This window comes from Camelus bactrianus, chromosome 31, assembly GCF_048773025.1.
Source record: "Camelus bactrianus isolate YW-2024 breed Bactrian camel chromosome 31, ASM4877302v1, whole genome shotgun sequence".
Lineage (NCBI taxonomy): Eukaryota > Metazoa > Chordata > Mammalia > Artiodactyla > Camelidae > Camelus > Camelus bactrianus.
The window spans coordinates 20,838,809-20,863,545 of record NC_133569.1 but is presented as its reverse complement, the minus strand read 5'-3'; the positions used below and the strand labels follow the sequence as shown (position 1 = coordinate 20,863,545).

The 24,737-nt window shown below is 54.5% G+C and overlaps 1 protein-coding gene across 6 annotated transcripts in view; it reads right to left on the bottom strand.

The window, feature by feature from the left end:
- Window positions 1-24,737, bottom strand: part of PEBP4 (phosphatidylethanolamine binding protein 4) — a 228,130-nt gene that overhangs the window by 7,902 nt on the left and 195,491 nt on the right. For 5 of the 6 annotated variants that reach the window (XM_045516659.2, XM_010954976.3, XM_074355637.1 and 2 more), the window contains 2 exons: window positions 4,742-4,787; window positions 2,480-2,593 (listed from right to left, as the gene is read on the bottom strand). In XM_045516659.2, coding sequence (XP_045372615.1) covers window positions 2,480-2,593; window positions 4,742-4,787 — 160 coding nt within the window. The remainder of the gene's footprint in view (window positions 1-2,479; window positions 2,594-4,741; window positions 4,788-24,737) is intronic. The other variant, XM_074355638.1, reaches the window with a different exon arrangement.

The window sequence follows — 24,737 nt, the reverse complement described above, 5'->3', positions numbered from 1 at the left end:
AGGCACCCATCAAAGTCACGCCTCTGCTGGGCTTTGGAGACTGTCATAACCTTCCTCCACTTTCTGCTTTCATCCCCATATCCGGGGGCCTTCTTCTCACTTTCTTAAAAAAAAAAAAATCTGTATCTACGGGTTCCCCAGCCCAGAGCTCCCTTCTTCCTTCACTTGAGGATTCAAATCTCTTTCTTCTCCAGGGCCTGGCCCAAGCCTGGCCTTCTCCAAGCAGCCTCAGGGCCATATGGATTTGTAGATCACCTAGACCCAACCCCTCATTATCTAGGTGAGGAAACGGAGGTCCAGAGAGGTTAGCTGACTTCCCCCAAAGTCCAATCACTAGTGAGAGACTGGAAATCAACATTTCCTCACCCTGCAGTAAAATACCTTTCACTCTTCCTGGCTGAAGAGGGTGTGCCATCCTGGAGGGAAGGGGATCCTGGGAAGAGACAGGACTATCCCTAAGTCCACATGATCTCCAGTTGTCCTTACAACCAGAAACACACAGTTAAGTGCTTAATTATAAGTTGCTCTGCATCACTATTTAAGTGTTTCCAAAGTAGATTAGAAGCCCCTCAAGGGCAGGGAACATTCCCCGTGCCCTGGGCTGTGTCTTCTCCAAAGCCCTTAGCACAGGGCAGGCAACATGGAAGGCGTCACATGGTGGGACTAGTACCTGGCCGGAGCTTTCATGTGGGAGAATAATTTTACTGTTTCCATTTCTGGCAGCAAACAAGACCGCGTGGAAGCCAAAGGGACTTTGCTTAGGGGCAAGTCCAGTTCCTAAGTTTTCATGTAGATGGAGGGGGCTGGGGGTGGGGGTACACAGCAAATTGTGATCTGGGCAAAGATCTAGCAGGACTGTCCATGGGTTTCAGGTCCCATAGGTGTCCAGATTCTTTGCCTGCTGCCAACATCATAGGAAAGGCACCCAGGCCAATGTGTTTCCTGGGGGATGAGCCGTGGCAGGGGTGGAAAGCACCTTCAGGGCACACGCCTCTCTCCCTCCTTTGCCCCCTTCACTGCTCCACCTGGCATTGCCTAATGCTCCTTCTCCCTCCATCCCACCCTCCGGGAGCACCTGACCTGTGGGAGGTTCCTCCGGGGGCACCATCTGAGCATCACCAGGCCCAGGGCACTGGCATTGTGACCCTGATGTTTAACATGGGATTCGGAGGTCCTGCCTTATTTTATGTGGCTCCCATTTTATGTGTTGAAGGAACACGGTAGGCTGAGGTGCTAGTTTCCAGCCCCCAGGAATCATGGTGGAAGGGGCTTCATGAGACCCAGGGAACTGGAGAAATTGATCCAGGCCTGGGCAAGATACATTTTTCTTTCCCTTCTGTCTTGGTATCCAAAGTTGAAAACATGTCTTTGGCAAAGCTGTTGAAATGGATTTACAGATTGGCAGGGTGCTGCGGGCACCTGGGAAAGGTTCACCAGTGGAAAGGTTGGCCCAACCACACTTCCAGGGCATCTGGGAGCCTTCCGTGATTGGCGGCTCCTGCTCAGCACATCTGAAGGCCTCTATGTTCTCCTCCTCTCCTTTGGGGCCTGGGGCAGTAGGCTTGTAACAATACCTTCTCTGGCTTCCCAGTGGGTGGAGGTTGGTTAGGGTCACTGGGTGAAAAGAAATGGCTGATGACACCCACCTACCTACTCATCCTCCTGCCAGCCTGGGGGATGTGCTCTCTGTGTTGCCGAGTTGGTTTTGTGCATTATCTTCCCTTCCCTAAAGTGGGGGGTGGGGGCGTCATTGAGTGCACAAGGATTACTCTATTTCTCATTTTTCTGAAGAGAAGTCTAAGGCTCAGTGGGGGGCGTGGCCCACACAGGGTCAGGTGAGTCACACGTGGCATTGCAGTAGCCAGATGGCCGTGGTTCTTCCAGGTTCCTGGCTCTGGTGGTTGGAGGACCAAGGCCAAGCAGGCTGAGTTGACCATTAGGAAGCTCCTGGGAGCAGGCCCTCTGTAGAGTGCTGAGGGGGAGTGCCCCTTCAGTGGAGGGGGCATGGCCAGGGAAGTCTTTGCCCTACCACCGAGATGGCACAATTAACAGCCAATGAAGATAGACCGGCAGGGTGGCATTCCAGGCCCTCTTGCCCAGATCAGACTCAATTACAGGGTACAATTACCTGCAGAAGTGCTGTGGGGTAGCTGCCTGCACATGCCATTTGAAGCTACTGGGGGAGATGCGTCTCTGTCTGGCTCCAGTTATGCCCTTTGGGACCCTGCCTTCTAGATCCACCAACCTGGTTAAAGCCACCATCTTGGTCAATGGAACTTGCTTCTAGGGGGAGACCATGTCTAATGTCAACATCTCTTTTAGGACAGTCATTCTGGTTTATCCTCAAGAAACACCGCCCTCTGACTTTGGCCTCCAAGGCTCATGGGTAGGGCCAAGGTCCTGCCTTCCCCATGAATTCACGAAGCATCCACTTCCACCCCAGAATTCACCCTATCTTTGAAGGCTGGGAAGGCCTTACCTCGAGTTTTGTTTTCTTTGGGAAGGAGAGAGATGGTCTTTCCTTCCTGAAGGTAGACAAAGAACTGGTAACGATGGAAGCCACTTTGTGCTGGTGGGGAGGGAGGCTCGTAGGCTATGGGGAGAAAAAGGAGACAGGCTGGGCTCCACAGCCCGCGGTACCTGGCTGCTCCTGGCCACTCTGGGCAGGAGGGAAAGAGAATCATTCTGGGCCCTTTTCATAGACCCTGCTGACCCTCCTGGGGTCCCAGCTGGGGGCCCACCTACTGCAAACCATTAGGATTTATCTTGGGCAGGATCTCACCTTCAGTAGCTTCGTTTAAGAAGCAGGTTATTTAGGGCGGCGGGGCTGGGGGGAGGAGGAGGTGTGGGCTGGTTGACGGTCTTGGGCTGGAGGGGCCCAGGCCCTTTCTGGGCCAGTGGGTCTTGGTATTGTCCTCTTTTCGCTTTAGTCTATCCTGATGGAGTTCCTGCCTCAACAGAAAGCCATCTTCCTCTGCGAGTGTGTTTGGCAGCAGATTTTTATTTATTTTTTCAGCATTTCCTTATGAACTCAATCCCCAAAGAAGCCAATTTCTTGGCTGGATCCGGAGGATCTGGAAGTGGTTACGGGGGTGGGTGGGACTCAGTTCAAAGGTTTGATCATAGAAGTTGTAGGATCTGGGTGCTCGGGGCACCAGAGTCCTTCCGGAGGAGACGGCCCATCTCCCTTCCCTTTGCTCTCCGTGCAGGAGGCACTCTTTTCTGGAGGAAAAGTGGGGTGGGGACAACTCTCATCCTCCCCCCAAGTCTTTGCAGGGCCCTGGGGTTTTGCAGGCCGGACTTTTGTGGGCTGTTCCAGCTGGGTCTCCTTCCAAGAGTGTGGTGCCTCTTCCCCTCGCCTTGGCTCGCTTCATCTCCCTTTCCAAGGAGCCAAACATCTTCCTGGGGGTGGGATGGAGTGTTTGCAAGGAGGATGCTGGTGGGAGGGAGTATCGGTACATTGTGGCCACCGCCCTCTTCTGATCATTAGACAAAGAGCCACCAGCTGCTTGGAGCTGAGGAAGTGCTCCCTGTTGTGCACTTCCGGCCGCTGGGGCCTCCGGCGTACCCACAGCCAGGGGAATTCCTGACTATTCATCTCTCCCTGGGTTTCTGGATTGTAGATCAGATGTGTGCGTGTGTGTGTGTGTGTGTGTGTGTGTGTGCGCGTGCGCACGCGAGTGCAGAGTGAGAACAGCACAGGGTGTGCCAGAACCTTGTGAGTTGGGGTCTATGCTGGGGTGATGCAGACGTTGAGCCAAGGCCGTTTTGGAGGGTCTCTGTCAGTGTGTGTGTCATTGTGGGTAATTGATGCTTTTTCACAAACACTGCCAACCAGTAACGGAATTCACTGGTTCTGTGCACCCGGGAATTTATCCTCAGGGGAGATGGAGATGGAACCCCTTCTCACTAGGGTTTTCCTGACAAGGCTCCCCCTCTCAAAGTAGAGATGAGAGGCAGGAGGAGGAAGGGCATGGGTACCCAGACGTTGAGCTGTTTCTCAGGGCCAGGCCCTGGCTAAGTGCTTTCCCTCGTGACATCTCCCTGATCCTCAGTACAGCTCGATAAGGGGGGGTGTTCTTGCCATTTTCTGGATGAGGACACTGAGGCTCTGAGAGGCTAAGTAAGGCTGACAGAAGTGGTGGAGCTGGGCTTTGGATCCAGGCCTATCTGGTGCCCCAGTTTGAGTTGCTTCACGGAACCGTGATGCTTGGTTGGTTTTTCTTGCTCAGCCCTTTGCCAGAGGCCAGCTCACCACCTGAGCATTCCCTTTAAGTTGAATGGAGGGCATGCCCTTGCTGGCGGGATCCCATAGGGAGGGGAGGCAGGGAGCTTGTGGTGAGGAGAGGGGTGGGAAGAGGAGGGCATCAGAGAAAAGGGAGGTCCATGAAGCAATGCACAACCACTTGGTGGAACTGGGGGCAGGGGAGCTAGAGGGGGGCGGAATGAAGGGAGCAACCAGCCCATCCCTGCTGGGCAGGGGGGTGGGGGGAGGTTCTGGTTCCAGGTTCTCTCCCAGCACAGCCCTACACGTTAATGCTGGCTCCATCCCTTACTGGTTGTGTGACATGGGGCAGGTGGATCTGTGCCTCTGTTTGGTTCTCTTTAAAATGGAGTTATTATGGCAAGTAAACTCCTGGAGGAGTGCTTTGCACACGGGGAAGTGTCCACATTAAGTTAATTCTTGTGATCACCCTCAATCGTTGCCCTGGCTGGGGAAAGGGGCGCTGGAGGGTCTTACGCGATAACTCCTGGCCTTGAATCTTCCCTTTCCTTATGTCAGAGCCCTGAAAATAAGAGACAAGAATGGGTGAGGTTTACTCCAGGGGCAGCAGAAGGCCACACCATCATCACACTTAGTCCAGCTGGGTTCTACTGAGGTCTTCCTCGGAAGGAGTAGGACAGAAGAGGAGGAAGGTACATGGCTGCCCCGGGGATGCTGCCAGAGCAGGAGGTGGGGTTTGGAATGGTGCCTCAGGGACTCTGGGGAGAGAGGACACACACACACAGAAGTGGCTGAGGGTGGCTCTGGGGAGCCGGAGGACACTGAGAGGACACTTCCGGAAGGGCTGCCCCACTCTTACCATCCATGTCACCGGGCTGGGCCCAGGATGCAACTCTCATCCTGTGGGGTCTGGTCAGATCTGGGGCGGGGGCTGACCATCCTCACAGGCTCTCTTTGGGGCCTTCAGAATGGCTGCCTGAGTGACCAGAAGGACAAGGAAGGGCCAGAGGAGGCCTGACTGCCTGATTCTGAGGCAGCTACTTCCCCAGCCTCCACTGGACTCAGCCCACAAGCCCGGGGGTAGATTCTCGGGCCCCTGGACTAGCCTCCGTTTCCCTCCTTCTCTTCCTCCTCTTCCCCTCCCTTCTCCCCTTTGGTTAGAGTCTGTGGGATAATGAGGTGATCCCGGGGGCGGGTGCTAATTATTGTTTGTGCAGGACCGGGAGATGCTCAGATGAAAGGCACTGGAGCCGGGCCCCTGGGTCCGTGCCACAGCTCAGGGCCCCGGGCCATGCCAGGGAGTCCAGCAGCCCCTAGGTGTGGGGTTTTATAGCCTTAATGATGGTGATTAGCCTGGCTCTTCACTGACTCTGCCAGCACCTAACTGTGCCCTGGCCACCTTTCCACCAAACCCTTCTGGTGCAGACCCTACTCCTTCCCCTTGAGAGGTGCTCAGGGTAGAAGTTGGGGGGACAGGGGATATTGGAGGTGGGGGATGGGGGTGGGGAGCATGAGATTCCTTCTCAGTTCTCTGCAGAGATCCTCAGAGTCAGCTGGGTGACCCAAACCCTAGTGTGGTTTACTTTTTACAAAACTCAAGCCCTTCCCCCATTCTAGAACCTCCCCCTTCCCTGTCCCTCCCCCCGCACGCCCATTCTCCCTCCCTAAGGGCTGTAGCTTGCCCACTGACTCTTCTGGCTTTGGGCCTCTTTTTGCCAGAACGTCCCTCTCCCCTAGGCTCCTCCATGTCCATCTAGGTTACCTCTGGTTGGTAGGAGGAGCAGGAGACTGCAGAAGGGTGGATTTAAGCCTACTTTAAGCCCCCCTCCCACCTTATTTCCTTCACATTCTTTGACATCCTCACCCCCTCCCTCAATCCATTTTGTCTGCTCAGGAGCGGAAGCTGCAGAGCACACTCGGGCTCTGCCTTGGCCCTCTCAGCACAGGCCCCCTCTCTCCCACTGTTAGGCCTGGCCTTATCCAGGGCTGGCGTGAGGCCCAGTAGTGGCCAGAGGCTGAGGTGTTGGGGCACCAGGATGAGGGGCATGGAGGCCCCTCTCCTCAATACCCTTCTCTCCCAGGAGAGGCAGGGAGGGCCCGAGGCCTCACAGCCACTCTCCCCAAATAGCTCTCCGGGCACCCTAAAGATTGGGAGATGGGGGCTGAGGCCAGGGAAGCCCAGCCCAGACCAGCCTCCTCTGTGCTCCCAGCCTCCCCCTCATTCCTTTCCAAGTCAGCCCAGCCAGTGGTTTGTTTAAACAAAACAATAGCAACCTAAGCTGGCTGTTTCTTTTCAATTCCCCACAGGCTTGGGTCCCACCCAGAGTGATAAACAGGCCTCTCTCCTGGTGTGAGTGCAGGGAGGGGGCGAGGGTGCGGATGGGCCCTGGGCCCGTAAGGTCAGGACAGTGTGGAAAGTCTGATTGGAGCCTTGATCAGGGTGGGAAGGCTCTCGGTCCCCTCCCTTTCACTCTGGGGAGTCTTTTCTCATCGACTGGGGCCAGCTTGGCAGAGACACATGCGAACCCTTGGAATCATTGTAAAGCTGGCAGCCCTGCCTGCCCGCCTTTTCCTGCTGGATTCTCCTGAGCTCAGCTGCCAGGGAGCCCTGAGCAGAGGGCACTGATGGCCTTGAGAGCCTTTAGAGTCTCTCTGGAGCTTGTCCCATGGACAGGGGCTGATCCTGGCTGGAAAGAGGAGCAGGGAGGGGAGGCTCTGAGGAAGGACTGGGCTGTAGACGGGCTCCCTGAGTGAGGTCGGCATGGCTGGTGTTTATCTGCATTGGGTTGAGGATTGGCTAAGTTCCCTCTGGCCATAAAACTTCCCTCCCCGGTCTGTCCTGGGGAGCCTAAAATTTCTCCCATAGAATCAACACCTGATGGGGGCCTTAGAAACCACATCCAAGGGGGAGAAAGTTGAGTCCCCAGAGAGGTCAGCCTGCTTGTCCAGAGCCACACGAGCAGTGAGTGGGAGGATCCCAGAATGTTCCAGGAGGAGGAGGCCTCCGACCATTCGAACTTTGACCCACAGTGCTGACCAGTGTGCTGCTTCTATGACTTCATGACAATCCCACCCCTCCTCTAGGGGGTGTTTCTTGGGAAGACCATGCACAGATATTACCTGGAGGGCTGGGGCTGCTGTGGAAACGGTTACCCCCAGCCCCATGTGAAAACTCAAGCTCGCCTAAGACAGCTTCATGGGCTGGAGTATCACAGGTAGCCTGAGATCACTTAGAAGGCTGGAAAGCTCCAGGGATGGATGAGATTTGGGGACATTTTGAAGGGGAGAGGGGGGATCTATTGTTCAGAGCACTTTCCAGGGAGTGTGGACTGAGGGAAGGGCCCTGAGGGTTGGCAAAGAGCCTGCATTTGAGGACCAGGCCCCATACCTGTCACGTGTGAGCAGAGAAGAGATTTGGAAGGGAGAGCCTGCTGGAGGGGAGGGCTGCTGGGAACTGCCACCACCTCCACCCCCAGCCCCAGCACCCAGGTATGCTGCTGCTCTTTAAGATGGGCCCCCGGCACAGATAAACTCCCTTCCCCTTATTATAGGTAAGAGAGGTGGACATTTTCAGAAGGAACCTGTCTAAATACTGATTTGAAAAAGGAAAGAATGACAGAAATTACAAACAGTGTGAAAACAGTTGGGTTTCTAATCCTCAAGAACACTTAGAAGCGCAGGGTGGGTTTTTCATGATACCCAGAGAGGAGCGCATGGAGTGTCAGTTTTCCTGCCTTACCCACTCCCTAACTGGTGTTCCCTTGTGCCCTCTTGAAAATAAACTACTTGCACTGGAATCCTCGTCTCAGACTCTGCTTCTGGGACCCCAAGCTAAAGACAGTAAGGGTCCAACAGACATTTGTGGGATGAAGGACGTGATGACTGAAGGCTTTGTCCAAGGTGTCAGAGGTAGCTGGTCTAGTCTGGTCTAGTCTGTTCTCCTGACTCTCGGTCCTGGCCTCTTCTGATGAGACCACACTGCTGCAGTCTGGACCTGGATCCTTCTGGCCTCCTGGACCAGGCCCCAGAGTTCCCTGGCAGAATTGGTCCCTGGTACATTGAGCCCTTGAAGAACCACAAACAGAAGAGCCAACTAGATGAAAGTCACCTCTATCCTTTGTTTCTTGTCCCCTTGGGGACAGCCAGAGAGCTACATTCCCTGAGAATTGAGGATCCAGGGATGACCCTCCCTCAGCCTGGGGAACCCTTTAGATAAGGGCTTTTTGAGACATGGTGTCCAGAGTTAGGTTGTGAGGTCTGGAGGGTGGGGAAGGGGCCCAGCTCAGCGCTCATCTCAGCAGGGAGGCTGATCCAGTTTCCTCATTCTCCTTCAATTACCTACAGGCACCTGCCCGCCCACCTGGGCATTTGTGAAGGCCCAGGTACTCAGACTTGCTGACCCCCCGAGCAGAGGGTCAGCAGCATGTTTCCTCAAGTGCACGGGAGATGATTTAATCTCTTCACCCACCTCTTCCCATCTGGACAGGAGGATTCAATCACTTCTCCTGCCTGGCTCAAACCTCAGTCAGAGTGGGAAGTTTCAGTTTTTGATCTCTGGGTGGGTGGGGGGCATCGGGAGTGAGAGTCCTGAACTTGAAAGTTGAGGTGCAGAAAGATGTCGTGGAGATAAGGGAGAGTGGAGGGAGAAATGAGCAAAACAGAGCACTTGGGGGGAAAATGCAGAGAAAAGGGAAAATAGGACAGAGTTCCCGGCTCTCTGACACTGGCACCAAACGAGAAAGCTCCTTGCTGTTTTGCACAGCTGCTTGCAAGCTGCCAAGTGGCAAAGGATCTAGGAAAAGGCACAAGATTGGAAAGTGCTACCCGGCAATCTGTGGATTCTGCAATTCACAAGGGGTAAGTAAGTGGAAGGCACTGACAGCTCCTGGGCTCGGAGACCCCCAGGGGCTGTGGCTGCCTGGCCACCTAACACCGGCCTGGAGAGGACCCAGCCCTGGAGGCTGTGCCTGTTCTGAGGGAAGGGCTGCTATCATTCATCCTGTGGCCTGCTTTTTTGCCCCGGGGCTGGGAAAAGGAGGGCCGGGCCACTGAGGTGGGTGGAGTGGAGTCTGTGGGAAGCGGTGAGGAGGCACAGACCTGAACCCTCCTGGGAGCTGAGTGCTTCCAGGCTCCAGGGTGTAGGATGGCCAGTTATTCTGCGCACCAGTTTCCCTCAAGAAGTATCAACATCCAACACCTGGTAGCCTCTTCCTGACACCTTCATGGGCAGCGGGGCTGCATGGGGAATACCGTCTTTAGAAAACGCCCATGGATGGCCAGCAGATTCTGGTATTGGGCACCAGTTGGCAACAGGACTCTTGGGTTTGGCTTCAGATCTGGAGTCAGTTACTTCCCTGGGTCTCCAGATGCCAAATGGGTTGTGGTTCGGTGTGGCTGATCTGCTTCTTGGAGTGAGTAGTGACCCAGATGCGAGGGGCTTCACCACTTTCCACGACACTGGGTTAATAGGCAAGATTTCCCAAGGCCAGGGTCATGGTTGCTTGTGGCCTAAAAAGTACAGGCTGTCCAAGCCCTTTGTTCCAGGCCACGTGGATGTGTCTGGTTCCCAAATAGGCCACGCTGTCTGCCACCTATGTGTGTGTGTGTGTGTGTCAGTATCTAGCATATTGTTGGCCCTGAGGGATGACAGCTGGTGAGATGGGTAGATAAATGAACCAATGAATGAGAAGCCTTGTGAAATAGGAATTTAATGATATGAATTAAGACCCATTTATGGTATTGAGGAACTCATGGTCTAGTGGGGCAGAGACATTGACGGAGGAATAACTGTTATAGGCCTAAAAAACTGAGGTCTATAGGAAGCGCTGGAGGAGCACAGAGGAAGGAAGTCGTAACTGCTTGGAGGGAGTCATCAGGGAAAGCTATTGAAAGGAGGCTGTACTTGTTCTGGGCTCTGAAGGGTGTGTAGGAGTTTTCCAGTTTTCCAGTGGACAGGATAGGGGAGGGGAGAGGCAGTTTAAGTTTAAGCAATGTAGAAATATGTAAATGAGGTATGAAAGGACCAGGTGGGTCTGGAAGAAGCTCAAGTTGAGGCTGGGGTCAGGGTTGAATGGCAGGCAGCGCTGCTGATTTCTGAGAACCAAAGCCATCAGCAACCCGAACGCTGGGTCCACCACAGACCCTAGGCAAGACTTTTTCTATTTTCCAAACACTTGACAACTGTGTCCCAAGAGTGTCATCAGAGGGAACTGACCAGCTGCCTCTCTGGTCAAGAAAGAATCTGGGTGGGGCCAGGCTTTGGGACACTGCCCATGTGGCAGGTCTGAGCTAGATGAAGTAGAACCCCATGACTGTGGCCTCACTCAGAGCAGGGGAGTCTGGGACCCCCAATACCTCTCTTTTACAAACTGTAACTTTTTGTTTCAGGTCATTAAGGTACAATATATTCATTGTAGAAAAAAATTTAAAACCCTGGAAAAAAAAAACAAAACTGGAAAGAAGACTCCCCTGGGTCATTCTGCACAGAAATACCTGTCCTGAGATCACCACAGCCCCCTTCTTAGCATTTGAGTCCCATAGCTTCTTTTCACAGGAGTGCCAGCTTCGAGCCCCTGGTCCCTTCTGGGGTCTGCGCTGGCTAGACTCCCATCTGACCTCCTGCCTGGGGAAATCTGACCCAGTTGCTTCAGTCTCGAAGCTCAGACTGGTTTGGACCTCAGGGAAGGTCCCCTCTTTGACACTTGCCTGTTATGGGTCACCCATTCTCTGGATGTAGCATCAAGGTAGGCTTAGGACGGGTGGGAAGGGAAAAAGGAATAGAGAATACAATGTATGGTCTTACTAAACCTGTTCCAGTTAGAAATAGTCAAGAAATATTAAGATAGAGAGCAAATATTATGAATTGATAGCCAAATATAATTATCATGTATCAACGTCAGCTTAGGTTTACTTCTAGGTACACGGAACAAACGCTGAAGCTTTTGGGATCAACAACAGGTTGCTGGAAAGCCTCATTTATGTGGAATCACGTTGGGAATTGGGTATTCTTCACAAGAACACTTCCCTGATCCCTTGAATTGTATTTTCAGCTCCCCAACTCCTTTCATCTTAACTCTTTGGGATAGCGATCTTATTAAAACACTAGTTCTTGTCTTCTTAAAACACACACACAGAGACTACCTTATGTAATTTTAAACAACGTTGTGGTTGCCACAGCGAATGACCAATTTTGCACCCTGCTACAGCGCATGACTGCAATGCTGAGAAGCAAGCGCATGACTGCAATGCTGAGAAGCAAGTGCAAAGAACAGTCCATTCAGCCTTCCGCCTGCTCAAACCTCCTCAGGGTCCAAAAATTTAATATTTACGTCATGGTCAATACATAAAGAAAGGGGAACCACCTCTTGTGGGGCGCCTACGATGTGGCGGGCAACCTGCCAGCATCTTTACTCAAGTTAGCTCACTTGGGTCCCTGCCTTCCAGCCCATTTCCTGCTACGGTGCAGGGACCCTCAGGACCCTCGGGAAACCCCCCCCACCCTGCCGCCCCCACTGACAGGATAGAGACCCGCAGCCTTGCTGAGGGAGCTGTGCCTCGTGGTCTGGTTTCTGGCACCACAAGGACCAGGGAAATGGTGCCATCTGGCTAAAAGCAGCCCCACTGGATCGGTGACTGAGCTGTTAGCTGTTCCAAAGGGCAACCTGGGCTTCAGTCCAAGGTCATTACCAATTAGCTGCATGACTTTGAGTAAGCCACTTAATTTTTCAGCGTCTGTTTCCGTACCTGTAAAACGGCGATGTAATGATACCTGCCCTGGTTTCCTCACAGACTTGTGAAGACGATATTAGGAAATGGGATATTCTGAAGTCCTGCGGTACCATCCCACTGTAAGGGTCATGATGGTTTCCTTCCCCAGCTCAGCGTGGAAGGAGAGGGGCGAGGCCGCTGCTGCCCGGGGTGGAGGGGACAGCGAGCAGTGGAGCTGGGGACACTGCCTCTGGCCTCCATCTGCCCACCCTCAGAACCCATCCTGCAAGCTCTCTTTTGCTGTGACAGGCCCAGGAAGCCTCGTGGCAGGGTCAACCTCGTGAGGCTAATGGCTGTGCCGTGGGCTCGGAGGTTACTCAGCTGTGAATGTGGGGCCTGTCCTGCTGGGCCTGCACTCACCCGGGGTGCGCGGAGCGCGGGGCACATAATGTTTATTAATATGCCTTGATGAGGGGCATTAATATCTCCTAATGACACCATCTGAGCCCGGCCTCCTTCCTTCTCCCGTTCCTCTCTCCTCCCCCATCCTGTGGAGATACCCACTCACTTCCCCCAGAGGAGGGACGGGAAGGAGAGCTGTCCCAGGAGGCAGGGGCTGGGGTGGGGGCCCAGCAGCAGGGGTCAGAGGATCCGGGGTGAAGGAGGAAGGAGGGTGCTTCTGGCTCTGCAGTCAGGTGGAAACTTGGCCTGAAAGTGCTTGGTGATGGGAGCAAGGGAAGCAAAACACTGGCAAGGCTTTTCCAAAACTGGTGGGAAGGATCGGGAGCAGCAGGGGGTGAGACAGAAAGAAGCTGGAGCTGGGGAGGGGCTGGGCCTTCGGTGGGAGCAGGAAGGAGGGTGACTATGGGTCTGCGGGTCATTCGAGGGCAGGGCGGGTCTCAGAAGGCCCGAGGGGGCAGGGGTGGGGGCCAGAGGAGGGGGAACGGTGAGTCACACTCACTTATGCTCACACGCTCACATCCACATACAGCCCCCACACACTTGTGCACACGCGCTCACACACGCCCTCACATACACAGTCACACACACCCTCACATGCTCACATATACACACGTCCAGTTACACACATGCTACACACAACATGCTTACTCGGCACACACTCTCATACATCTACACCCACGTGCACATATGCCCACACATGCTCACAACACTCACACGCGCCCACACATACACAGTCAGATACACAGAGCCCTCCACCTTGCACACTCATTCACACACTCGCAGATACACAGCATACTTATATGCGCTCACACACGTATACACATACTCACATGCACTCACATGTGCACACTTGCAAAGCACTCATACACAGACACACGTGCTAACACATGTGCACTCACACACCCATTCACATACACATGGTCATGCACACTCCATCTTCACTGGGGTATGTCAGCGGCTGAATGTGAAGGGAGCGCCAGGATGAGGGGACATTTGGGTGAGGGGCCAGTGGCGAGGCTACAGCGTGGACCACAGGATCAGGAGAAGCAGCTGTGGGAATCTCTGGGCTCCTGGCAGGAGACCAGGACTAAGAGATGACTGATTAGGACCGAGGTCTGTGAGTAAGACCTGAGCTGTTCTCTGTCACCCTCCAGAGTCCGGGCCCCGACGTGGAGGGGATGTAGGAACAAAGAGAGCTGTGGCAGGAGGGATGGTCAGCTGGGAGTGGGTGTCTTCCTGCCCTCCTGCTGCTGCTGTGGTGGGCGCTGCAGGCTGGCTGCCCCCTCTCCGTGCAGCAGCCAAACAGTTAGCAAACACTGCAGTTAATCCCCCCAACAAACAGGGCTTGAGAAACCACAACCCAGCTGGAGGGGAAGGAGCTGCAGGGCTACCTCCACGGGCCGGGTCGGCCCTTTACCGCCGCCTTGCATCTCTCATCTCCAGCATCCAGTCTTTCTGGCTGGGTGGCTGCAACCCCAGGAGAGGAGGCCAGGAGGAACAGGGGAGGACCCATAAGCTGGGAGGAGGCGACCTGCCTAGACCGTTGCTCCCCAACTCCAGCTGGACAGAGGGGCCCAGCGGACCCTAGCACCCCCATGGCCTGGGGAGTAGTACCCCGGGGCTTGGGAGTGGTCAGGGGCACTGGTGTTTGGAATGCTCCCCGGGGTGGTGGTGAGAGCTCCATGGGGCCCCCTTAGATTCATGGATTAGGGACAAACTTCACCGACAGCCAAGGAGGCTTCTTAGAGCCCACAGCCCAGCAGTCTCTTCCAGGTCCTGGCCCTCCTCATCCTTTCTTCGCCCCCAGACTCCTCACCTCGTCTCATCCTGCTCTCTACTGCCAATCAGGAAATAGCCAACCGTCTCTGGGCTGATCAGTTCTCGCTGTGTACTATCTATGAGATGCTGGTTGTCCTAGTGAACCCAGGCCAGAGGCTGGCAGGTTTTCAGCCCGGCTCCTGGGCTCTGTTCTCTGCTTTGTCTCCCTCCTTTGCCCCATTTCAGTCTCCATCCTTGGCTCCAGTGGGAAGAGAAAGCATAATCTGTACTTTGGAGCCTCTCTCTCCTTCCCCACCAAAAGGCCCAGGCACGGGGCTGCCTTGTGAAAAGGAAGGAAGAAGAAGAGGAAAGAAGGAAGGAAGCAGGGAGGGAAGAAAGGAGAGAGGGACTTCCTGGAAGAAAGCTTAGGGATCAGGACTTCTGAGCAAGAAAAGATGCTGGCAAGATCTGGAGGCTCCGTGAAACCCTGGCGCTCCTTAGATAGTGTGACAATAAGCAGAAATAGTCTGAGTCTCATTCAAATTACATCCTGCTCTTTTCAGAGGGACAGACAGTGAACTTGGCCCTGGTCCCCTAGCCCCCTGCTACTCAGAGGAGCAGCAGGAGCATCACGTGGAAACTTGTTAGAAATGCAGAATCTCGGGCTCCACCCCAGACATGGTGTGAATCAGAATCTTTCTTTTAACAACTTGAGGTTATTTAAATGCACAATCAAGTGTTAGAAGCACTGGCCCAGAGTCCTGCTCTCAGGGCCCTGGCGTCTCTGGACTGGGCAGGGGACTCCTTATCTGAACGGTGGTGGCAGCCATGGTGGGAGCCACCTGAGCTCTTGTTCCTTACAGTGCCCCCTTTCAGGTCTGCTCCAGGCTCTGGAGCCCCCATGGGATCCCCCTTCCCAGGACAGGACCTGGCTGGCTCTAGGTGCCGAGAAGACCCCAGCTGTGTGGTCACAGGAGGTGGGTGGACTCGAAGGGTCAAGGTCCGTCCAGGCCCGGGAGACACGAGGCCTGGCACGCACACCCTTGTCCCTGCACCTCTGCTTGGAGCCATGAAAAGCAGGCCCTGATCAAAGAGTCTTGGTGTCACTATTCTGAGCCTTTGAGTCCTTGCAGCCTGAGGACCAGAGGAGGGGGTGTGAGGTGGCCTAGGTGGCGGTTCAGGGTCTGCTCTAAGGCCCTGGTCCCAGCAGGAGGGGCCAAGTGACTTCCCCAGTTTTCTCTCTTAAGAGATGCGGAAGCAATATTGCCATCCCCGACGAGCTGCCCATCTGTTCCCGTGTTCCTTGGCCACACCAGGGCCTGTATGGTGGGCCTTCATGCCCCTGCCTGCCTGTGTCAAGGCCAAGGGAACAGCGAATGTGGCTCACTGGGGGTCTGCAGGGTCGAGGGCCACTCTGGGACCGAGGCCTGTTATTCTGCTGTGTCCCCTTTTACAGTGCCTGGCGGGCAAGTGCCGATCTGGGGAGCTTGGCAATTTCAATGAAAAAAACAACCGAGACTGAACTCAATAAACTCCACCCTGATCTCACAGTTGGTCTCATGTGTCTCTGGAATGCTTGGGGACTGATGTTAACCCCAGGGAGAGGAAGGGAGATCCACGGCCCTCTCCGACAAGGCCAGCTGAACGTGGGGCACTGCGCTGCCCCTTTAGTTAGAGTCATCTGTTAAGGGTCGCTCAGCTGAGCCCTGCAGGCCAGTGGGGAGGTTTGTGGGCCAAGAACCCTGGTTGCCTCCGGAGGGGGCGCCCGTCCTCCTCCCCGGCAGGTGGAGAGCTGGGCTTGGGGCCACTGTGGTGCTTGGCTGCTAGCCTGATCAGGATCATCAGTCTCACAGTATGTTGAAACGGGTCTTTGCACAACCTCGAGGAGGACCCAGCCATTCCAGGTGATAGTGCCCAGGGCCATGAGGAAATAGGAGGAAAGGGGACGGGGTGACAGCAGGGAAGCAGCCCACATGGGGTCAAGGGGCCCATAGCCTTGGGCTTCTACAGCTGTGAACTCCCAAGGCATCTGGATCTGGGGCTCGACCTGCCTCCTTCCAGTCTTCACCCATGTGGCTGGACCTCAGAGGTCTTCTGCCCTGGGAGTCTGGGGTTCAAGGATGCCAGGCCAATCCCTAGACTATGCCACAGGGAGCCGAGACAAACTTCTCCCCAGAACTTCTGCTGTGAGCAGCTAATTGCACTGGCATCTGAGGCTGCGGTGTGCGAGTGAGGGGCCTTTAATGAAAGCAAACGACAGCTGATTAATCTGCCAGCTCTGGAGTCCTGCTCCTCTCTGTGGGGTCTGGCCACGCTCCATTCAGCCTCAATGGCCTGCACCAGCGGGGTGGGCTCCAACCTATTACCACCAGCACTTCCAGCCCTAATGGGTGAGAGGGTAAGCCCCCACCCCTGCTCTGCCCCCCGAGCCAGCAAGCCTGTCCTGCGTAAGGGGCTGGCCCTGGAGGACTGGGCTTGGCCCCGCTGGACGCTGTCCCAGGGTGACTCCCTCTGGGAAGGGAGCAGGTGGCTACGAGAACCCCAGCTAGCTGCTCAAGGGTTTGTGTGAAAGGGTTACATTTAGGAGGTAGGTGGGGGCACGGGCTCCACAATGGCAAATGGTTTGTTTTCCAGTTACTTGCTGACGAGGGCCTTAAGAAAGCAATCAGGTCATCGGATCATTCACACTGTGGGAGAAGGCAGAGAGAAGCACTGGGGCTGGGAGAAAGCCCCCATTTCACCTGCTCTGGCTCCTGGCTAGTGCCAATGTAGCCCGCGTTCACGGAGCTCCTGCTGGGAGCCAAGTGCTGGGCCAGCGAGAGGGTGGCTTACGGTCTGGCAGGGACGTGAGAGTAAAGAGGTAATTACAGGCATGATGAGTGCTAAAAAGAGGACTTACAGAGGGCCTAGTCTGAGGCAGGGAAGTCTTCCTGGAGGAAGCATGAATAGGCTCGCCACCTGATAGTGGAGCTTGGTGGGAGAAGGGGAGGCCCCTGTTTCTGGACTCCAGCTGCCAGGCCAGGGCTCTTCCAGGGCCTCCTCATCCCCAAGAAGCCCCAGGTCCTTATCACCTCTACCTTGAGCTGCCTGACCCTCTCCTGGGGCTGCCTGGCAGCTAGGCGAGGGAGTACTGGGGGTGAAGGAGCAGGAAAGGGAGTAAGTCAGGCCTTGAGTGGAGGCTACTGACCTTATCCTGGGCAGGGCCCTCCTGCTGGGAAGCAGAAGCAGTGCTTCCTTTGGGGGAGAAACCCCTCAGCATCTATAGCAGTAAAGAAGAGGCTCCGAGCTCTCTCTTGCTGAAGCCTCTAATGACAGGGTTCGGGTGTAATTAATATCTACGTGCTCATAAAACTGACTAATGATCACTCTCATTTAATGGACACCTTTCATCCTCACTTGTTCCCAAACGAGAAAGGACCATCCTGGGGGCTGAGGCTTGGAGCCTGGTGGCAGCCATAGACCCCAGCTGTTTGGGATGGGGGCTCATTGGTTCCTGAGCCTGAGCCGCCTCAGAGGCTGCTTTTCCCACCTCCATCCCTTATCTGGTTTGTGCCTGACAGTGACCAGCCTTAGGAAGTGGGTAGGGGATGGGGAGAGAGGAAGTGCTTACACCCTGATTCTGAAGAACAGTGTCAACACTTGTAACCAACACGTGGCTGCCGAGAAAGAGCACCGAGCACAGAGCACCGCTGGCTGCACCACGCCCTCTTCCTCTGCTAGGTACTGACAGGAGCTCGGGAATCGTCTCAGTGTCAACTCCTTCACCTGAGAAGAGCTAGACTCCCGGAGGGAGGGGCTTGCCTGCTGAATCACCAGCAACACCTGTGTTTTGCTTGGGAGGTCTCCCGCTCAGAGACTAGCCAAGCCTGACCCTGTTTGGCTTCCTGGAGCTTGGTGAGATCACGGCCCTGGGTGTTGTGGCTGCAGGCCAGTGTGACCTGCCATGCAGGGAGTATTTTTAAAGAGATACTTGCCCCTGTGTTCTCAGGATTAGCTCATTGAGATACTCAGGTTGTTCTCTGAGTCCTCTGCCTCCCCTAGCCCTATCCCCCTTGCCTCCCACGTTTGGTTGTAGAAGTTGGTCAGGGGAACAGGAAATCACTTGGGATAAAATAGGTAGTGGACACAAACCATCCAATCCACTTGCTATGGACAAGCCCCTGGGGGTGGCCAGGGGATCTTGGTGGCTGGCAGCATCGGGGACAGGTGGGATAGGCAGAATCAGAGCCCCCATGCCCCCCAGTATGTAGGGACAGGCCGATTGCTTTCCCATGAGTTCCGGAACTGCCTAACTGTGGTCTTCTGGTCAGTCTGGACAGGAGCCACAGGCCACCATGACAGGGTCTGCCAGTGGCAAGAAACTCATTAATGAGTCAGCCTGCAACCTCAGTGTTCCCATCTGGGCTCTGGCCCAGCCCTGCCTCCAGGCCATCTGCAGATAATTGGGGTCAGTGGAGGGCAGAGGATTCCATGAATGCAGGTTCCTGGGCCCCTAACCAACTTCCCATTTTCACATGCCCTCCCCTTCAAGACAGTCACCCCCTGACAATGTAGAGCAGAAAAAGCACTGTTCCTTAGCTCACACTTGGCTCTCAGTTTGGGGCATCATGGCAGAAAGGAGCCTTTAGAGAGGCACAGCTCTTAGTCCTTGGTTTGGGAGTGCACAGAGCTAACAGGTGAGGTGAGTCACTCGGAGGTGGTGTTGTGGTTATTAGACAGTAGCAACCAGCATCCGAGACGCGTGTCGGCCACTCTCCACTCTTGAGGCCTATCAGGCACTTTCACACCACAGTATCACTTAGCTTTCCTTCACAAGGAGGCAGAAAGGGCAGGGCTTATCACCCCCAACCTGCAGGTGGGGAACACAAGCTCCCAAGAGGTTAAGTGACTGGCCTGAGATTACAGTCCCAATAGGCGGCAGATCTGGGAATGGAATCCAGGTGTCCTGGCCCATGATCTAAGCCTCCTGACTCACAGTGCAAGGTTATTTTGCCTGCACCTCATAACAAAGGGGGCTGTGTTTGGGAAGTCAGTTCTGAAGGGAAGAGATGATTTCTTTTCCCTTTGCTGGAATTTCTCGGGTGACCCTGGATGTGCTCAAATTGGGCTGAAGGACCAGTCTAGATCTTCCTAAATCTCTCCTGGGTCACGCCCAGGCCGGGGCAGGAAGCTTTTTGGACAGGGGCAGGCCACTTTCTCTAGCACCCTCCTGACTTAGGGGACCCTGAGTGCCACATGGGGGCACCGAGATGTGTGTGGCCTGTGATAAATCAACACGCCACTAGGCTTAGGTCCTGTAGAGGCATCCTGATGGGGAAAGGGGACCCAGAGGGACAAGGGGTGGCCAGGTGACTCAGGAAGGGAGATAAATTAGCCTTGACTGCTATGCCTTCCCTCCCCACTGTGGCTGGAGGATCTACCCATGCAAGGTTGAGAGCTCTCCTTAGGCCCTTGTTGGCTTGGCTATTAAGAGTTGAGGTCCCCTGCGAGCTTGGCTGTGTACTTTCTGTCTCAAATGCCCTCCTTTGATTCTCCTTATCTTTCCAGTCCAGTTTCCATTTCTCTTCCACTATGAAACCTTCTCTAGCGCTCTCTCCCAATGTCTCCCTCCATGGTGTGGACCCCTTCTGGGCCAGACCCGCAGCAGTTTGCTCTTGGCCCTGAGCTCCTCCAGAGTATCTTGTCCCTGTGCTGCTCTGTTTCCTGCTCCTGTGGCAGAGGTAAGTACTGGGGCCGGAAGGGAGGGACTGACACACACCCAGTACCGGCCTGGTCCAGGCGTTCCACACTCATCAGTGCGCGAGATCATCCCAATGGCCCCGCAGGGCAGGAAACCGAGGCTAGGGGAGGGCAGCCACTTGTCCGGGTATTTAGGTGGCAGAAGTGGAATTAAACCCAGGTACTGCTGATTTCAGATGGAATGCTCTTCACCCAGCTTAATGCTGTCTCTCGTATGTTTGCTTAGAAGAATGTGGGAGAAAGTGATAAAATGGATTATGTGTCTATAGAAATGAATCAAAGTGTTGTCTCCTGGCTTGAAAAATGCATCCAACCTGTGGCAGAAGCAGCATTTACATTTCATTAGATTCAGTTTGCGTGCTTCCTTCCTTCCTTCCTTCTTTTTTCCCAAAAAACATTTTTGCTGCAGTGATCTGTGAAAAGGCCTCAAGGCCATCGCTGTTAGGTATCTACCCCCTCCATGGCACCTTGCCATGGAAGAAGCAGGGCCATCTCTCCGTGAATCCAGGAACCCAGGTATGGAAGACACTATGGGGGATGGAGAGAGGTCTGGGCACAAGATTCTGATCTGCTTGGGGATAGGTTGGGCTCCTTATGTCTGGAAAACCACCAGATGCCATCTCTATGGCACCTGGCTGTGGGCTGTGCGGTTCTGTTCTCCAGGTGGGCAGTGTCAGTCCCCTGGACCAGGAGCAGTTGGTCAGCTCTCAGCCACAGGATTTCCCTTGTCTTCCTCCTCTCTTATTGCAGCCTTTTCCTCCTCCGTTCTCTCTCCTCTCTCTGGTGTTTTTCTCTTCATCCCTCTCTTCTGCCCTCTTCCCCTCTTCTCTCTCCTCCTCTCCTTCCTCCAGGGACCTCAGCCCTCCACCAGGAAACAGATTTCTGCAGACCATTTGCTCCCCTAGTCTGCCTCCTCCATATCAGCAGTCTCCATCCGAATCCGCATTCTACGATGCTGGAAATGTTCTAGATCTGCACTGTCCCATACGTAGCTGCTAGCCACACGTGGCTGTTGACCACTTCAAATGTAGCTACTGCTGCTGAGAAAATGAATTCTGAAAAATTTTATTAAATTTTAATTAATTTTAGTTTAAATCGGCACATGTGGCTAGTGGTTATTGAGCTTGACATCTGAGCTCCAAATGATACCTAATGCTGGATCCCCAGAGGCCCCCTCCTTGACCAGGCTGTGCCTCTCCCCCCAGCGCCTTTGTGTGGACCCAGTTTCCCTCCCGGGCCAGCTTCCCGATCTATGACCTGTGAGGGGCCACGGAGAGCTGGGTTCTAGGCTTGGAGCTGAGTGACCTTGGGCAATGGATCTGGGAGCCTCCATGGCCTCTTCTGTTAAATAATAAAGATTATTTCTTGAGGAAGGTGCTCAAGCCTCAAAGTTTCTTCCAGTTCTAAGATCAGTGCTTCTCTAGGCTGGAGCCTGCTACAGTCAGATCTGGGTGAGCTAGTGTGAGCAGGAGGACAGGTGCTGTGTGTGTGTGTGCATGTATATGAGTTGCCTGTGCATGTGTGTGGGGAGGGGCTGTGAGAGGTAGCAGTGAGACCCTGGGGATCCTGCCTAAGTGAACAGCCTGAGACTAGGAAAGGGGTTAAAGTCTCCTTAGATGGGGAAGGTTGCAGCCTGACTCTACTCCTGCTAGGAGTCTGCCCACTCCCCGGCCCAGGCTATTCCAATGACGCCCAGACTTCCTCTTTTGCCATAAAAGTCTCCCGGAAAGCCTTCCCACAGAGGCCTCAGGGGCTTTCTCAGGGAATGTGTAAGTGTGTGAGCACAGGCGCTGGGAGCAGGAGCCCCAGGCGGCGTGCGCTCTCCCACAGGGCCGTGGGTCCTGGCGTCGAAGGGGACATCTGTCCCAGCCTAGGGGGGGAGGGTGCTTTGCCTGGACCCAGGCCCTGGCTTATGTAATGATCGGACTCTCAGTCAACTCCAACAACTTGGACACACGCGTGTACACACACACACACACACACACACACACACACACACACACACACACACATACACACACGCACACACCGCATAGGGAGGTGTGGAAGGGAGACGAATTAGCCTTGGCTGCTCTGCCCTCCCTCCAAGTCTCTGCAGCAGCGGATCCCCCAGCATCTGGAGAGAGGAGGGATCCCCTGAGAGAGGGTGTTCTTGGGCTCCTTGGGTGTGATGGGGGCTCCAAGCCTATGGCTGAGGTGGGAGGGACCACCCAGGGGAGCCTCTGGAGGAGAGGAGAGAAGCCCACCAGCCAGTATGTGATGGAAGTGCCACAGTGTGGAGAATAGGACGCCTTCTCTTCTGCTCCAGGATATGCCCAAGCCTCAGGGATGCTGGGTCACAGAACCCGCCTGGCAGAGAGTTGCATCAGAGCGAAACTGCATGCTAGCTGGATGCCTTGGGGGAGAGGGCACTGAGGACTCATGACCCTAATTTTCCAACCTTCGGGTGCTTAGGGTCAAACCCTCAGCCTCCACTAGTGCCCCTCCCCCAAACTTCCTTTACATGAAACTGCACCCAGATGGAGGGGTCGTTGGGGGTGAGTGAAGACTGGGGTAGGGGGTGTGAATCAGAGGTCACCAGGCTTTAATCACCCCTGAGTCAGGGAGGTGGGCAGAAAGAACTTCAGGTATTCTTGGGGCTCCCCACAAGCTAAAGCTTCCTGGAAAAAGAGAAAACCTCCCTGACTGGGAAGCTGTGAGGCTCTGACTTCAGACCAGGCCTTTTTCTGCCGTCATTGTACACTCAGGAGGGCTCATGGCCAGTGAGTGACTTAGCAGCAGATCTGCCTGGAGGCAGGGAGTGGGACCAGAGGACCCTCGGGTCCCTTCAGACTCTGTAATTCCACGTAGAGGACTCACCACACCCAGGCCTCCTGGCTCTGCGGACCCACACTGGTCCACGGAGAGTTTGGGAGGGGCTCGCTGTTGGGACTGGGGAAATGATAATCAGAGGTGTGGATACAGAGGAAGGTATCCCACAGGTCTCTGCTGGAGTTTCTGAATTTGCTCCAGGGTTTTCACTTCCCTGGAAGTAGGAAAGAGAATGGGGATGGTTGGAAAGATTTAAAAATTGCTTTTTGGTTATGCATGGCTTTGGCAAGAAAGCTGTGGGGTGTGTTCCTCCTTTATCATAGCTGGCAGCCTGGATTTCCCACAATACAATGAATGGGAGCCTGAGGTCTGGCTGGTTGGTACCTCCTCCCACACGTCTCTGTGGGCCTCTGTGTGGCTCTTCCTGCTTTAGATCTGTGGGCAAGAGGTCTCCTCTATGTAATGTCAGCCCTAGGAGCACAGCTGCCTTCCCGGCCTCATGACCTCCACCTACCCTGCTCCAGTGGGAAGCCATGCCTGCCCCAGCCTCTGCCTCTACCCATCTCCTCCCTCCCTGGACAGGGGAGTCACCACCCAGAGCCTGGCCACCATATACTGCACATGGATCAACTCTCTGAGACGGTCACCGTTTGCCTCTCTGTCTGGACTCTGCTACTCCTTCCCTTCCTTTGAGCAGAATCCCCACGTGGGCGTGTAGCTGCAGACAGCTGTGGAAGCACAGATGAGCCGCGGATGATGAGATCTGAAGGCAGTTCAGAGATCCTTTAGTGAGGTCTACCCTCTACACTGTACTGAGGAACCACTTCAGGGCCTCAGCAACCACAGGACCACTTCTAGGCAGCATGGCTCTAGAACTCAGTTCTCCTGATTCCCAGTGTGAGGTAACTTCTACCAAATTAAGCCCCTCATTTTCCCAGGGGCTTGGATGTGCATGGACCTGGGATTTGGACAAACTGATCTGGGCAGAATTTTCTCTTCTTCCAAGATCTAAGTGGATGGTTCTGGGCACACGGCTGGTGTTTAATAAATGCCTGTTGATTGACCTGCGTCTCTGGGTGACTGCTCTCTCCCCTTCTAGAGGAAGGAGGGGCTTGGTTTATCCCTTCTCTGCTCTCCTCCTCTAGATTCCCATTCCTGCGGGCAGTTAGAAAGGAGGAGGCCAGAAGACCCTCTCCCCCACATCGCTAGGGTCACATTTTGCTGTCTCTTCACCTCCTGCAGCACCCAGACCTGAGCCAAACAGTCAGTCTAACCAGTGCAGCTGCCCTGACTAACTGTTAGAGAAATAAACAAGATGGTATTGTGCCGAGGGGAGAGGAGTTACATCAAAAGTCTCTCAGAAAGGAAGAAAGCCAAATTTTTATATGAGATGCATGGATAGGGGGAGAGAGAGAGAGAGAGAGAAAAAAAAAAGCCTGGGTAATTAAGTTAATAGGTTTCTTAAAGAATGCCCTTGTGAGTGATGTTCAACACATTCAAGTGTTGACAAGAAGGAATTGAACTTGTCGCCCACGCAGCGGGCAGAAGCATGCTCTCGGCTCCGACACACCTTCTTTGTCTGAAACTTGTAGTAAAACTCAGTGCTGGATTGTGAAATCTGTCCCAGGGAATCCATGCTGCAGGGGCTCCAAGGTCAAGCCTCCTGCTTCTGGAAAGGGTTGGGGTGGGTGAAGGCGGCCACATTAAACCGAGGTCCCTAGGTTAGAAGGGCAAAGGCTGGGGTCCTCAACTCAGAAGCCTAGAGAGGCTTCTATGCCCTGTGAGACCTGAGGGGTCTCTGAGGGCCCACAAGATGACATGTGATTCTTGCAGGTGATCAGAATGAAGCTCTGTCCCTTCCCTCCAAGCCTCAGTTGCCTTGAGGAACTTGGGTCTGATACCTGGGAACATCTGTGCAGTCTTAGGGCTTCCCTATTGCGATGAACTAGTGGAAGAATCTGGGTGAATTGTTGAATATGGATTTTCCCTTTCTCTTAAATCTGTAGTAGGAACAGAGGCCCTAATCACTGGTGGG